Source organism: Athene noctua, chromosome 2, assembly GCF_965140245.1.
Source record: "Athene noctua chromosome 2, bAthNoc1.hap1.1, whole genome shotgun sequence".
NCBI classification, from domain to species: Eukaryota; Metazoa; Chordata; class Aves; order Strigiformes; family Strigidae; genus Athene; species Athene noctua.
This window is the reverse complement of record NC_134038.1, coordinates 6,484,597-6,500,247: the sequence shown is the minus strand read 5'-3', so window position 1 is coordinate 6,500,247 and position 15,651 is coordinate 6,484,597. Positions and strand designations below refer to the sequence as shown.

The following is a 15,651-nucleotide window of genomic DNA, read 5'->3' as shown; positions in this document are numbered from 1 at the left end:
CAATCAGGTTTTACAACAGAACATAACACTGGTGCCTCCTGACCTGATCCTACCCACAATGGAACAGCATCGGGTTGTGGCACCATGGGGACATGGCACAGTGACCGTCATGCCATGCCAAGAAAACTGCCCCCTTCATTCACACAAGCCCCAGCCCACCGCTGTGAACACTCACACAAGGCCAGTGTGTGCCACATCACATAACTGAGCGTGAACACAGACTCTACAAGTATTTTAATTGATTTAGTGCACAGCATCCCATTTCCAGCACTTGCAATTGCCTGCAGGGTATTAGGCACTCTCCTTGGCTTAGGGAAACGCTAAGCACCATAATGCGCTTTTCCTTCTCTGTGTTTCTATGGTAGATGGCTAACCTGCAGACATTGCTAAATGCAGGTTATTATCCAGGGACAACAGAATTAGGGACGTTCGGTTACATCTTAATATTTTTCTTTTCTTCATCAACATAGGCCTCCTCACAGAACTGTATGAACAATTTTTGGTAAAAAAATAATTCAACAGTTCTACAACTCTCTCCAGAGGACTATACTACAAAAGGAGAGACCTCCCCTATAGAAAACAGGATTTTCAATAGTAAAACCTGTAGAGCACAGACAACTACTTGACACTGTCTAATGGGCATTGCAGGCAGAAGATTAAGAAATAATTCAGCTGCAGTACTTAAGTTTAACGTCTGTTCTCTTGTTATAGGGAGAAATCAAATAAGATTTTTATGGATTGTATTGCAGTTGTGAGATTCAGTCTCACGTTGGCAGTAGACTTATAACAATGAACCTTATTTATGTTATTTATTATTACACTATTTCCATCTATAGAGGAGCATGACAGAAAAATTGTTACCCGTGGATTCTGCCCACCCAAAATTCAGACTGCAATATCTCCTCTTTCTTTCTCTCTTTCTTTCTTTACTAATCTTATATTACAAAGAAAGAATACTGTAAGGACATTGAGAAAAAAAATGTATTCTGATTAGTTCAAAAACTCCAGCACATCCCTTATCTGATATTTTATTCAAGAACATAACTTCAAAACAAAAAGTTCAATAATATTTTCCCATGCACAATTAAGATTCTTACCCTCTTGTGTTGATATTGAATAGAATATTTCATGAGATTTCTTTTAGGTTTTTTTCTGACTTTTATATTAATTCTCAGTCTATTATTGTGTGTGTGTTCTGAACTGTCAAATATATATGCAACAGACTACAATGCATTCATACAGAATGCAGCAAAATGAAAATATTCCACAGCAATGTGGTTATTTCAGAAATATGGGACCTAGCTGGATCTAGTGTCATACTTCTATATTCCTATTTATATCATTTACAGAATCTGTTTCAATGTGCTATTCTTCTTCCAATCTAGATCAGGACATTTTGAAGAGGAGAATTTTTGACATGTCTGACTGAAGATTCAAGCACAATCCAGATGCTCTCAGAAGCAAAAGGGTTGGTTTTGTGGTTTGTTTTTTGTTGGGTGGTTTGTTTGTTTGTTTTTTTTTTTTCTCTCTATTTGCTGTGTACTCGGAATAAACTTTACCTTATCTGAAAAAATCGGTGTCCTTAACCTCATCAACTAGGTAGTCTTTGCCTTAACTAGAATATAGGAGGACAAACCAGGACTATCTGGTCCCACTGGAAAATAGTTCACGTCCTCCTTGGAGAGAGGTGAAGAAAATGAGTGCTATGGAGGAATGCTCTTTGAGGGGCTGACAGACGGTCTCAAGAGTAGATCACCCTCTAGCTATGCAATGTGTCTCTCTCTAGCTGCACGGATTAAAGGTCCCAATTCACAGTTTCCCTGAAAATGTGCATTAGTCTGTGTTGAATTCACATAATGCTGGAATAAAATTTAAATGTGGAAAATGAACACAGCTAATTCATATCTTGATATTTACCTCTACGGGCATAAAGAAAGGAACTTCCTAAAAGGTTAGAAGTGCAGTTTTGAGTGACAGCTTCACAAACTCTATTTTTCAGTGAAAAACAGACCATGTTTTCACCATAACTTTTTTCTCAGCAATTGAGAAAAGCAGTCCACAGTAAAGTCCATGCTCACCTTATGTCCAAAGGGTCCTGGCAAACCTGGCGGGCCTCTCTGCCCCTAAAGTGACAGAGCCAAAACCAGAAAACAGTCACCGTGCAGTCAAACAGGACCCTGGACTTTGAGACAATCAAGACAGCAACATCCCCACTACTCTCCTCCTTGTCTCACACCGTCTGGCAATGTTTTATTGATTACATAGAAGCAAATTAAATAATCTGCTAACTTGGCTAGAATTAAATGCTTTTAGGGAACTTCCACCAAAGTAATCATTTTTGTACTGGTCACAAAGACAATAGTTACTCCTTGTGGAGGTCTCCATTTTCAGTGGCCACCATGGCACACTGGAGGGGGTTTAATGTTCAGAAATACAGCTTCAGTTCTCTCTTCCCTTTTGGATGCAGCACTGCGATCTGCAGCATTTTGCACAGCCAGTCCTTTCATGTCTTCAGGTAGCCAGCCTGTGAGCACTTGTGACCATGCAGCCTGACTCTGCCACAGACCTGCCATTCTGCAGAAATCATGCCCGTCTATCTCACGCTGAACTACTCAAGCCAAAGCTTGCCAGAAGCACTTACCTGTTCTCCATCTTTACCCTTACCAGGCAAACCTGGCTCTCCAGCAGGCCCTGGCTCACCAGCTGGCCCAGGCAAACCCACTTTTCCTTCTTTTCCAGGATCACCCTGTAGAAGACAATCCAGCAAAACTCTTAGCAGCATACTAAAGACTATTCCTGTCTCAGGTCTTTCATAGGGACTGAAAGATATGCATTTTTTCTAGTCTTCTCATGTGTATTTCTCTTAGTATCATAGGAAATGCTCTCTCACAGGAAGCCTTTTCCTTCAGCAATCTCAAAGCATTTGTAATTTTCCTTAAGGAAAGTAAAAGGAGACTTCAAGATGTTTTGGGAACCAGCTATATAAGAGCCCTTGGTCCATACATGACCCTGACTTAGATTGCAGTTATCTGGAAGACGATTTGACTGAAGGGGTTGGGATTCATCCCCTTTTAAACCCAGTATATATGCATATATGGGGCCATGTTTCTGATTAATCATTCCTACTCCAGTAAACAAAGACCAGGACTCCAGCATGCTGGGCACTGTGCAACGAATAAGCAAATCACAAACCCCTAACCTCAGAAAGCTCACTGGCTAGCTAAGAGATGGGACATAACAGTTAGGCAATGAAGGCAAAAGGTAAGTGAGGATGCACTGGAAAGTTGAACTAATGGTTCAGTCACAACAGCTTATCAGAAAAGCAAACATCTCAGTTTCCTAACCGTGAAAGCCAGTTTTCCTCCCAGCTTTGGATTTACAGTGATGAGTAGGAGGTACTTAAAACACCAAATCCCTGCTCTTGTCAGGCAATGAGGACAGAAGATCATCACAGCAAAATCTGTAGCAGTGACTTCAATGTATCCAGCTGTATCTCGGTGTTTTTTTCAGGGAAATTAAAAAGTTGCAATATAAGGAAAACCTTCTAGCACGTGTAATAGAGGAGGTCAGACACGAAGATCTAATGAGCCCATGTGACTTAACCATTCACAAACCCATGAAATAATTTCCCAGTTCAGACTGCTTCTGTCTCAGGTTACTTAAAATGCCCAAGAAGAAAATAAAATAAAAAAAAAAATAAAAAAAAAGAACAAAAAAGAACAAAACACACCTTTTCTCCCTTTTGTCCCTCCTTTCCTGGTAGTCCAGGGTCTCCAGGCACACCCTGGAGAGAAAAGAACGTTAAAGCTTAAAACTTTCTTTGTAGGCAGTATTTGATCCTAAAACAAATGGCTAGACCTATGAGTTCAGTACAAACAACCTCAAGGATTAGTACCAGTTTTACATTTCCCAGTACAGACAACCTGTAATCCAGAGAATACCACAGAAGAACTGTGTATCAAGTGATTAAAGGAGTGTTAGGTTTTTATTTAATATAAAAAAATGCTGAGCAGCAAAAGCAGAACTTGAGCCAATCCCAGGTTTATGCATTCTCATTCTACCAATAACTATTTTTTTCATTCTGTGAAATCCTCAGCACTTCCTAATCCATTACCAACAAACTCCCAGTCATCACATCTGTATCAGAGAAGCCAAAAGTCTCACAATATTAATTTTTTTTATGGCTGTTATGCTCCAAAGGTATACACTGGAAAATGCAGCTATGTTCGTTTTACTCTCTATTTCAGTTTTCAATCCTTTTCATGTCTTGGCAAATCTCAAAGGATTCCTTGTCAAAATATAGATGATTTAGAGCTCCAAATTAAATACTGTAAATTCCTAACTCACCAAAACACATTATGGATTAGTACTCTATTTTAAGATGTGACATGGTATCTTGGCACCAGTAAGATTGGTTTGACCTCACAGGATGGATGCAATATTTATTTTCCCTTCTGCACCAGTAAAAATTACTTCCAACCATATTAGCTTTTAGAGGCAATACATTTGTATTACTGGTATAGAAGTTTGCTTAAAGGAATATGAAACTGGAAAAGGTCTTCATTTTCATCTTTCAGTTTGAAATTAAATTACCACATTAATACAATTAAACCAAATGTATTTTAACAATTAGTAGAAAGAAAATTTAAGCTTTCTTGGATTGCCCAGGTAATGAACTCTGCCCTGAAGAGCCGTCTGTGCTAAACCACTGTGCCTGAATACCTTATAACATGGGCTCTAACTGCTGTTTCTCACTTACTCCCGTGTAAGCCCAGAGAAGCCCCAGGCACCAGGAACAAAATTACACCAGTGGAGCAGGGAGTAGAGTTAGTCCAAAGATTTTTTTTTGCAAACATGAAAAGCTCTGTCATGCACAACTTAATCATGGTGATGAACACCTCCTGAGGTAAGGAGGACACCATATTGATTTCAACGTTCTGATTGTAGGATCAAATGCTTACACGTTTTCATAATAAAAATGGGAGTTTACCCTGAATTTTTTATATCAAAAGGTCATGTTTTCAGAAGGAAAGAACAAATGAAAACAAGGTAAATGAAACAAAAGCAGAGACAATAAACACCGCAATTTTTTTCTTGAAGAGCTGGCAGCAAAAATCACTTTTGACTATTTGGTGAGGAACGAAGCAGCTCCATGCCTCCCTCTCGCTAGAAATGAATATGAGAATATGTTTCACGGATACACCATTCCCAGATGCCTCCAGATCTTTCAATTCAATGATAAAAAAAGTGTAATGAAACACAGCCTTTTGACCCTGATAGTAAACCCTGTGGGAGGCAAAACTAAACATATTAAATAAAGAAATCAGGGCAGAGATGGGAAAATGAATACACTGGTGCATACATACCACATTTCCTGGCAAGCCTCTTGGACCTGGGGGCCCTGCTGGTCCAGTCACACCCTGTTTTAAGAAAATGAAATGTTGTGTGCGTATGTAATTCACAACTTTTACCACCATAGGAACAAGATGTTCCAAGTGACATTGGAGTTCATGTCAGACAAGGTGTTGTACAAGCACAAAGCAAAAAATAGCATTTTTGCTAAACACTTTGTAGTGTAAAGAAGCATCAAACAATACAAAATGGATGAAGACTCTCTTTAGGAGCTTAAAATTACCTTCCATCAAACTAAATCCTAAATCTAGCTGAGATACTGGAAGAAAAGTCAGGGCCTGAAATATCAAAAGAACAGAGGAAAGTATGCTGATTTATCATTAAAATAAAAATCTAGGTCAAAAAAGAATGCTTTGTTTGACAGTTCTACCTTTCTCTACCCTGGGGAACAAAACCTGAAAACATTAATTTGCACTAAGTAGATGAACAGCACAAACCACTCAGAGTGTTAGAGTTCAGAATTGTCTTTTCTGTCTGCTGTTTAGGGTGGGGAAGCCCATGTTTGTCCCCAAAATTAAATGGGGGCCATGAGAGGATATCTATCTGGGGATTAATGTCCCCACAGAGGTGTATATCTGGGGTTACCAGGCTGTATTTAGATATTTTCCTCTATACTTGACCGTATCAGGTTAAAGCTGGTACCTCTGTAGTTCCTCATCACCCTGCACTGGCCAGGGTTCACCTGTCATCACAGCTTTGCAAAGAAAAGGATTTCTATTAGCATACCTAATCCATTTAGGGCAAACCAGAGAGACTATCTAAAATCATCTGGCTTTGAGTAGAGTACAGAGAAACCCCTTCTACTGGAAGCACTGAGCTGTAGTGTCTTGCACAAGGACAATGCAAACGGGAGATGATGAAAATCTTCCACAGCACAGCTGTTCACAAAGTGAATGCCTATCTGTTGCCTTTGGCTCACTAGAAAAGAGTTAAAGGTTTCCTCATTTCTGTGTTATTTACAGTCCCTGGTCTATGAGCTAATAGAAACATTTGGAGCAGTTGCACTCTGTGAAAGGATGGGAAAAAAAAAAAAAAAAAAAAAAAAAAAAAAGAAGGTTCCTGCATATACCTTTCCCTGTCATTAGTATCCTCTGAGCCACCAGGTTATACAAAGAAATAAAACCAATGGATCTGTTTGGTGGAAGGAGGACTCTTTCCTTTTTTTTTTTTTTTTTTTTCCCTAAAAAGATTATTAAGGAGTCCTTCAAAAAAGAGTGAAAGAGAGCTGGGGACAGGCAGTTCAGAATTTAGGGTCAAAACACTGCTAGAGATGACACCTAATCACAAGCCCAAGAAGGAAAACCATGAACACAAAGGTGGAGAAGAAATTTCAGTGTTCTAGGATGCTTAATTTGGATTTCCTATTTCCTCCTTCACCCTGACAAAAACATCTTCTCTCTCAATCATTATTTCAAACAGTTCTTCAGTCTTCTTTCTCTGCTTGCAAAGAAAGTATGTGGCCTTTTATTCAGCCGCAAAAGGCTTATATGCTCTCACGATAATAAAACAGGACTTGAATCCTTTGCTGTTCCTTAGCACACAGTCAGACAATAGCAGCATTCCCTACAAGACATGCCTCAAAAAGTGGTATGTGATGATTCCTCTGCTGATGAGCCTGTATTAAAGAAAGTAGAACTGACTAAGAAGCCTAAAAACAACCGTGCTCAACAACTAATTCAGGCTGCTGCTGAGACGTGAGCTCCCTGCACCAGCTGGCTGCCTGGGCTGGGCTGATAGCGCAGTGCAGCAAGAAGCTCTGCCGGCACCTCACCCGGAGAAGAGGGCATTTTGTTACACAGGGAGAGACTTGGACAACAAAAGATGCACAGTTTAGAGCTGGGCCGATTGGGGCATTGATTTGTATGGTGCAGCTGTGCCTGTTTGCCCACAAGCAGTGACTCTACAAGCTGCAGCTTAGGACATGCCCTGCGCCCCAAGCAGCCTGGGATTGCAAATCTGCAAAGTATTGACTTCAGTGTCCCTTCAGGTGTGTAACTGTCAGGGAAAAATGCTGCAAAGGAAGCAGTTACTCACAGACTCTCCAGGGGCTCCAGCTTCTCCTCGGGCTCCTTTCTGCCCCTTTGTACCCTGTGCAGAAAGAAGAGAGATACCGTCTGATTAGAGATGGGACAAGACTGCCTGCCAGACAGAAACATTTCAAGATGCCTGAACGTGCACCAGGCAATGGTTTTTGTTAATCAATTCACAGAGGAGTTTAACGGCTGAGGAAATGGCTCCCAGTTCTCTGTGCAGTGAGAAAATGAAATATAAAAATAAAACCCTGAGACATAAGAAGAATTACTAATGACTGATCGGCCCAGAGGCTGTTTCTCAGCACAGGATGCTGAAACTTGCAGGCATTCATCTGGGTGAAACTCCTTCCTATCCTCGGGCCCACCAACTACTTCATTTCCAGCTCAACTGTGATGGTCTCCCTGCACAGAGGAAGTTTTGCCTGGAGTTCTCAAATACAAAAAATAGCCATTTAGATATGGTCAAAACAGATGACAGCTTGGAGGCCTTGTCCCAGTCCTACATACCATGTAGCTCTTTTTAAAGGATTTTGGCAAGACAGACTCTACTCACTGAACAGTCCCCCATTTACCAGATTTTAGTTTAAAGTTGCATGATATTACTGTTTTTTTCATAATGCTAAGACTGCTGTTAACCTGTTTAAGCTGTTGATGCCCAAGTAATAGCTGACATATGGCTTGGATACAGCACAGACGGTGGCAGAGTGGACGTCCTCCCATGCTGACATGAAAACATACCTCAGTGATGACTGGAAATAATAGGCGTGAGCTAAGAAACTTGCAGAAGATAACACATTTCCCATGAGCCATAGTGCATTCAAGCTCAAACGGGCTGGGGTTGAATCTGAATGCTCTGCAATGTTTTGGCAATGTACTGCAGTAACCTATCTGTGAGACCTGGGGGTCAGTGGCATCAATACAAGACGCCCTCTTGAAGGATCCTGAGGATGGAAGGAGTCTCTCAGACAATACTGATCACGTTAAAGAGATGCTGTGTTTCTGCTTTGATTTTCCTCATGTTGTCCTGATCTCCAGCATAAGTAAATACCTCTGAAGAAGTCCCTGAACTTAGAACAATGAGGAAGGAGAAATGGGCTGTTGGTGTATAGGGGAAGAATTATTTTCAGCCATATAGACCTTGAAATCACCCCTCTCTGATCATGTCACAGATTTTCTTCAAGGCTAAGCCTCTTACCTGTACTCCTGCAGGTCCTGGGACACCTTGTTCACCTGGGACCCCAGGCAATCCCTGCAAAAACAGAGGGAGAGGTGAAGGAGCTGAAGGAAACGGCTCCTTTCTTCTCCTGAGCAGGACATGTTTCTCCTTCCCCCCACTAAGAGAATAAATGGTGTTTCTTACAGAGGCTGTGACTGCACAGGACTCCATCTCTCTGGGGGGCTCAATCAGAACAAGAACAGTCCAGAATACAAATGGAGGAGTCAAATACACAATTTAGCTGGGTCATATCACTTCAAAAGCCCTTAATTAATCCTGTACAACTTTACTGTCAGCCAAGCTCTGTCTAACAAACCCCTGCTTACAGGTTCTCCAGTTGCTCCTTGATCTCCTTTCTCCCCTTTTGGTCCAGGTTCACCCTGATATAAAACAACAAGACATAGAGAGAAATAAAAGCTGTTTTCCATGGCTGGAAGTCACACTAGTCCTGTTTGGCAAGAAGGCTCTTTCAATCAGTTATCAATTTATGACATACAGTATCTTCTTTAAAGAATTTTGAGATCAGTGAATCAAAACTGTTATTACCACTAAGAACTGGAGATCACTGTCTAGACTTCTCGGAATGTTATGATAATAATTGCAAAAATGTTTAATTTAAAAAGATAACAGTTTTACACCAGAGAACAGTCATTAAAGAATTTACCATTCAAAAATTTGATCAATTCAGCTCCAATGTATTAAAAGGTTAAATGGTGCAAAAGCACCAGCACCACTGCACTACCTCTCTGCAGGGCCACAGACCTAATGCCATCCTACAACTGGGGAAATTATCCCCCCCACACACAGTTCCCTATCCCACCTATAAGAGAAGTGTTCAGGGGCTCATCTTGAGCACTTTCAGAGATGGGCACTATGCAGCTTTTCCTGATCTCTAGTTCTGTTAACAACTCCATACATTCACGCAAATTCTGCTCCCTCCTGCAAAGTCAGTACATTATTTCATGCACCACCATCACTGACTAATAGCATTAATTTATTCCTGTTCTTCTTCTTTACAATAAATTGACGATGCTTTCAGACAGAAGTTCATCAGCTTTGTTCTTAGCTCTACAACATAACAAGTCCATGTTTCTGCTTTTTCTAAATTGAAAAGCACACAATTATGGAACTAGCTGGAATAAACCAGGCACTACATGAAAATTCATATTTATATATTTATATGAACATATGTATTCAGGCAACAGCAATCATTACTTATTCATTATTTATCATACAAAGTGTTTCAATTATGCAATCAAGGAAGAGTAGGAGCATCAGTGATTTAAGCTACATATACATGCAAGGAATAGTGATCAGTCAAAATGCAGAGCCAAAGACAAATAAGCTTGAATTTTATTCACATCAGCTATTTGCCAATCATTTCTACATCACCTGGGAATTGAAAGTCCATTTGCAAATGATTCTCTAACAGACAAAATAAATGTAACTCCATAAATATTACTTATGTCTGTATTTATTATGCATTATGAATAAATATTATCATCTGTGATAAATAGTAGGAGGAATTTTACTCTACAAATAGCACGCCGCTAAATGAACTTTTAATCGGGCAGTCCCTGATGCCATCTAGTGGCCTTCAGAAAGATAAAGGCACCACCTAAAGTAGTTGAAGCAAAGGGTCCTGTGCAATAAACCTGTATGGTTGTGCCTGGACGCTGCTTTGGGTAATGATATTTCAAGCTCCGAAATCATTTCTGAGAGAGCAGAGCAACAAAGTACAGCCATATGACAATAAATTTGTAGGCAGGGATGGTGTTACTGTTTGGGAATAAGGGCACGTGTTACCAGGGAAAAGGGGTAGTGGAGGGAGACCGCAAAGGGAAGAAGTAACTCAACAAGGGAAGAAGGGGTTTTTTTATATATTCTCATTTCTCCCACTTCTTCCTCAATACTTGACTTGCATGGTTATGTAAAATTGGCAAAATCCCAGTCTAATGTCCTTGTACAGCCACAAGCACAGAGAGAGGCAGCATTTCTTAACCCAATCTGCCAGCAAATTCACCTGAGTCCTTCAAAATTTGCCCAACCCAGGACTATCTGCTGAGACTGTTAACACTGTCTGCTAGTGCTGCACATTGTGGAGACCTCAGCCTCTGGCAGCTGGACTTAATCCACTGCCACCCGCTTCTTTCCTACAGCTCAGTGAACAGAAATGCTGTGGTGACAGCTAACAGCTGCTACCAACCTGGGCCAGATGAGGGCTTACAGCTGCCTTAACCTGCTCTCAGCAGTGTCCTCCTGTAGTGTCAGTTAATGTGTTAGTCATTTCTGTGCCGCTTAAAGGAAGGCAAATGCAGTGGGGGCTCATCTGTGCCCAGCTGCCGTGGGAGACAGAAAGCGATGTAAGGAGCCATCTCTTGGTTTACTGCTTTTTGCTTCTTCCCAACCATCATACCTGACCACCACTGCGGTTCTCACTGTCTCCATCTCCAAGAAATATTAAATTATTTTAACTGGCTAGCTTGCACCCCATGGAAGCTGATCCCTCCCTCCTGCCCTGCTGCATCAGCAAGTTTCTGCAGAGCTCACAGTACAGGCTGCACCCAAAACACGTAGAGCTGTGGTGGTGGGTAAATGGGAGCTCAAACTCGTTAGGTCAGAGATTTTCTATTTCTGACAATTACTAGGGTGTGTTTTAAATGAAATTGATTTTAATTAATAACAAGTAAAGAGAGTAATAGTTCTCCTGCCTGCTATCCAGGCTGTTTCCTGTGTCTGCCTGTGTAAATTGCTCCCTAGTACTATACACCACATACTCAGTGGAAACCAATGGCAGGTATTGTGTTCTGGAGAGAGCACAGCAACTTTCAGCACCTTGCTGGTCCTGCAGCCTCTGGAACATAACCTATGACACTCATCTAATGCTTACTACCACCTTCTGACACCTTAATTTGTAAAGCTGTAAACCAAAGGTAACTATCTTCACTGCCCCTTCTCCTCCCAAAGCTTTCAATGCAATATGCAGACCTTGCTACAGCAAGTATCACCATGTTCATCTTGCACATGGAGAAATCCCAGCGACCTGACATGCTGACACGCTTCAGTCCTTTTATTCTTTACTGTCTTGCAGCTCATTTACAAGAGTAAAGTGCTCAAAGCAAAACAGAGAACTCCTTCCGTGACTGTAGCTCTACAAAGACCATGGAAGATGCCATTGTTCTGCATATTTCCTTACAACATAACAGCAAACTACAAGCCAAGGGAAAAAGTGAACCAAAGAAGTCTTGTCTCTATTTCCAGTACTACCTCACATTCCTTCCTCAGCCTCTGAAGAACACGGCACATGCACTTTCTTTTCTAATGGCACTTACAGCATACCTCTGCCATTAATATATGCCATAAAGCCTCCTGACCCTTAACAAGCTTAATCACATACCAATGGTGTGTTCCTATTTAATGCCAGATATTTCCCACTATGTGCTGTAAGCACTCTTCATTTAAGAGGCTGGGGCAGCATACAGCTGTGTCCCAGCCACAGCTGGCTTGGATGCTGCTGTAACCAGGACAGCTGTGTGCTTCTCATCATGGCTGGTTACAATGGTGAAGTTGCCCAGAACCAGACTCAAGCTAAGTTCTTGACTGAAAGCATTTAAATAACATGGAAAATACTAAGGTGCTGTGTGTCTATCAGATACCAGAGGTAATAAGCCAGAGGCCATGTTTATTTGAAATGTTACTTACGGGTATCCTAGGGTGTGGGGTAAAGAAGGCTGTCTGAAAGAGAAAGATTGTTAAAAGAAGCATTGCCTATTTTCCTTGAAATGCAATAATTTATGTATTCTCCTTGTCATTACAGATTATACATTCCATATATCCATCAGTAAGTTTGTAAGTGAGCAACTCATTGTAACATCTGGCTGTTTGGAAAAATGCCCACAAATATTAGACATTTCCTAGAGTATGTGAAATATGAACATAAACTCAAAAACATCCTGTATGTCCCACTGCCATGGAAAAATAATCAATCTTTAACCTTGTTAGCAAGTTTACTGAGCGCAATCTTCAGCTGACTTTCCCACTTGGAGCCATCTTTAGTATTACTAAATTTCCTAACTCCATGGCTGAGCTTGGTGTGTTCTCTCTCTGCTTTGTACTATGTACAAGACACACACATCTCAACATGGTTGTCCTAGGGATTAAGTAGTTATCCTGAAGGACTAGCCACAAAAAAAGGATCAAGTTTTGTAGAGAGAGGCAGTATCTTTTATCAAAACTGATAAAATTAATCCTTTATGAAATGAGGATATGTCAAAATCATACAGCTGAAATAGAAATAACTTCTCCCTACAAACACGGGAAGCTTGAGCAGTCAGGCATATCTTCTCTATATCTAGCCATATTGTACTGTATTTGTAAGCTGCCTTCTCTGTCTTGACTAAGACAGATTGATCCTTTGTGTTGTGACTGGATCATTCTTGCGTGATACGCACGGAGTCTTCCTACATGATACCATGAAGTACCCTGTGTCACAGACTAAAGAGGCCCAGCTAATGTCAGGGAATAAATTTTAACACCTCCTCCCTTGCCACATGAAGGTCTGTAGGCACTTGATTTTCACCAACAGGTCTCGATTCAAATTCTGTCCATAATGTGACTGTGGCAGCTGTAACCAGTGGTGGTGAGCAGAGCTGAAAAGTGGAAAACTGCCATTTTTTGGAGGATCTGTGACTGAGATAAACCCTCCTGTTGCAACAACAGGTCTGTTCCTAGTTCTTACTCCAAGCTGCTTACTCAGATTTTGCTGAAGGGAACTGTGAGGTTTATGTATTTACAGTTAGTGAATGCTGGTTTAATTGCCTGTAGTGAACTTCCTTGTAATTATGCTCATGATCCCAGAAGTAATTCTGCAGGCTCATTTTTAAAACAATAAATTGATGTTTTCTTGGGTTTTTTGGTTGGTTTGTTTGGGTGGTTTTTTAATTAGCAATCAGGTATGACTGGTTTGTGTGTTGGATCCAGTGCTGAACCCAGAATGAACTCTGGGATGTGAGGGTCTTTCTGGGGTTACAACACAGCGTGGCATGGCATGGCTCTGGGAGGCTACAGCATTGCTGAAGCTGAATCCTCCATCCCTTAAGTTCATGTCAATGAGAAGCAGAACCCCGTATTCTTCCTGGAAGAAAGTGAAGTGTTCCCCAAGAAGACAAGAGGTTGTTCACAGGTATCTGTTCAGAACCAGTCTTATCCTGAGGTCTCAGTTGGAAAAAATCTAGCTCACCCTGGAAAATCTGTATGAACACACTCCCTGTTTTCAGTCGTGACCTTCTTCAGAGAGCTCCCACAGCTGCTAAACAAATCACAAATTCAATTTAAGTGCTACCACAAGGCAAGGGCATATAAAAATGCTGTTTACAAAGGGGCAGAGGAGGGCACAACCTTCCCCAAAAATAAAAGGACCAAATACACCTTGCTATTGCTTTCCTGAAGCAAAGGGAGATAACCCCAGAGTAAATGGGTCCTACAGTTTCTGCAGAGAAGTAGGGATCTTGCAAAGCTTTGTTTCTGAAGAAGTTATGTGCAGGAAGTGTGACGACGCCTTAAATATTGTTACAGCACAGAACACAATCTTACTTACTGTTCCAGGTAAGCCTGGTGGTCCAGGCGAACCCGTGTCACCCTAGAGAGAGGAGAAAAATATAACTAAGGATATAAAAAGATGCTCAAATAAAACTCAACATTATCAAGTAGAAGAAGCAACGTTACCAGATGAGATGTAAGCCAACAACAACTTGTCATCTCAGTGACAGTGAAAATCCTGTAGCACTTTGTCGGGTACAATTTATCCCATTGGTCTGGCCAGAATCTGTGCTGTCCTTGCTTTGTTGCATAGAGGATTCTCACTTTGCTGTCTTTATCACTTTATAAATTTATCATTGATCTGACTTCACAGGTCAATGAATTTCTAGTGTTACCCCATCCAGTGCAGGAGTGATATTGTTTGATTTGCATTTTAAGGTAAAGTTGATCAAAATTCCAGATTGAAAAATATGTTTTAGACAAACAACTTCTGTGGATGGAAAAAAAAAGCTTTGCTCTTTATTAAAAATATGTTTCTAAATCCAGTTCTCACCCTCGACAGATGGTGAAAGCCACTGGTAAACTTCGGGCTGATGTATCCTAGGAAGAATGAAGTGGCACCCATTTCCTGATGGCTATTGACACTATAATGAGGGCAGATTTTTCACTATGCAACCATAGGCATCTGCAAGGTCAGTGCTTCATCTTCACCTTCATGTTCACAGTGGTTGAATGTAAATTTTGTTGGACATCACCTTTGTCTAGTTCCTTCATTTTCACCAAAATGAATAGTATTGTGATGGTAGAAGCCCAGACCATTCCTTAAATTATTGTTCTAGCATCACAGACAGGCACAGAAAAGTTCTTTAGAATTTCATTTCAGGCTCATTCCTACCAGGCAATTTTAAAACAGTTTCCTTGAATTAAAGAAATTGTCCTTAGATTTCATCAACTGCTAACTATTTCTTGTATTACTCAATAAATGGTTGTCTCTGTCCCACACAAAGCTTTCTCTGCTGCTTCTCAGAAAACAGATCTCTAATGTTTCTGATCTTCCTCAGATATTCTCCTCTGTCACTTGTCTTTGTGTCCTTGCCTCTTTTCCTCACTTGTCTAGGGAAGAGCATGCTCATTTCATCACTCACCTTTTCTCCTCTTTCACCTTTCAATCCTGGGAGACCATCTTTACCTTTTTCTCCCTAAAAGCAGGGAAAACAAAACAGGAAATATGCATGTTTTGATTCGATTGCATCAGTCTCAGGAGAATATTTTACACTTTCAGCTGATCTTACCTGTCCTCCAAAGTGTGGTGCAAGCAATTAAAAATGTAACATTTTGGAGATGGCTTTGTAAAATCTACTCTATTTTCAAAAGTCAAAGAATAGCAATTAAGTTCATGGAAAGAAAAGCATCAATCCTAAATCAACTTGCATGTAGAAGATCCTACTGCCT

General features: G+C 40.7%; 1 protein-coding gene across 1 annotated transcript in view; it reads right to left on the bottom strand.

The window, feature by feature from the left end:
* Window positions 1-15,651, bottom strand: part of COL22A1 (collagen type XXII alpha 1 chain) — a 218,110-nt gene that overhangs the window by 47,084 nt on the left and 155,375 nt on the right. Inside the window, exons 30-39 of the mRNA XM_074901126.1 lie at window positions 15,345-15,398; window positions 14,258-14,299; window positions 12,364-12,396; window positions 8,988-9,041; window positions 8,641-8,694; window positions 7,447-7,500; window positions 5,367-5,420; window positions 3,731-3,784; window positions 2,642-2,746; window positions 2,079-2,123 (exon numbers count right to left, since the gene is read on the bottom strand). Coding sequence (XP_074757227.1) covers window positions 2,079-2,123; window positions 2,642-2,746; window positions 3,731-3,784; window positions 5,367-5,420; window positions 7,447-7,500; window positions 8,641-8,694; window positions 8,988-9,041; window positions 12,364-12,396; window positions 14,258-14,299; window positions 15,345-15,398 — 549 coding nt within the window. The remainder of the gene's footprint in view (window positions 1-2,078; window positions 2,124-2,641; window positions 2,747-3,730; window positions 3,785-5,366; window positions 5,421-7,446; window positions 7,501-8,640; window positions 8,695-8,987; window positions 9,042-12,363; window positions 12,397-14,257; window positions 14,300-15,344; window positions 15,399-15,651) is intronic.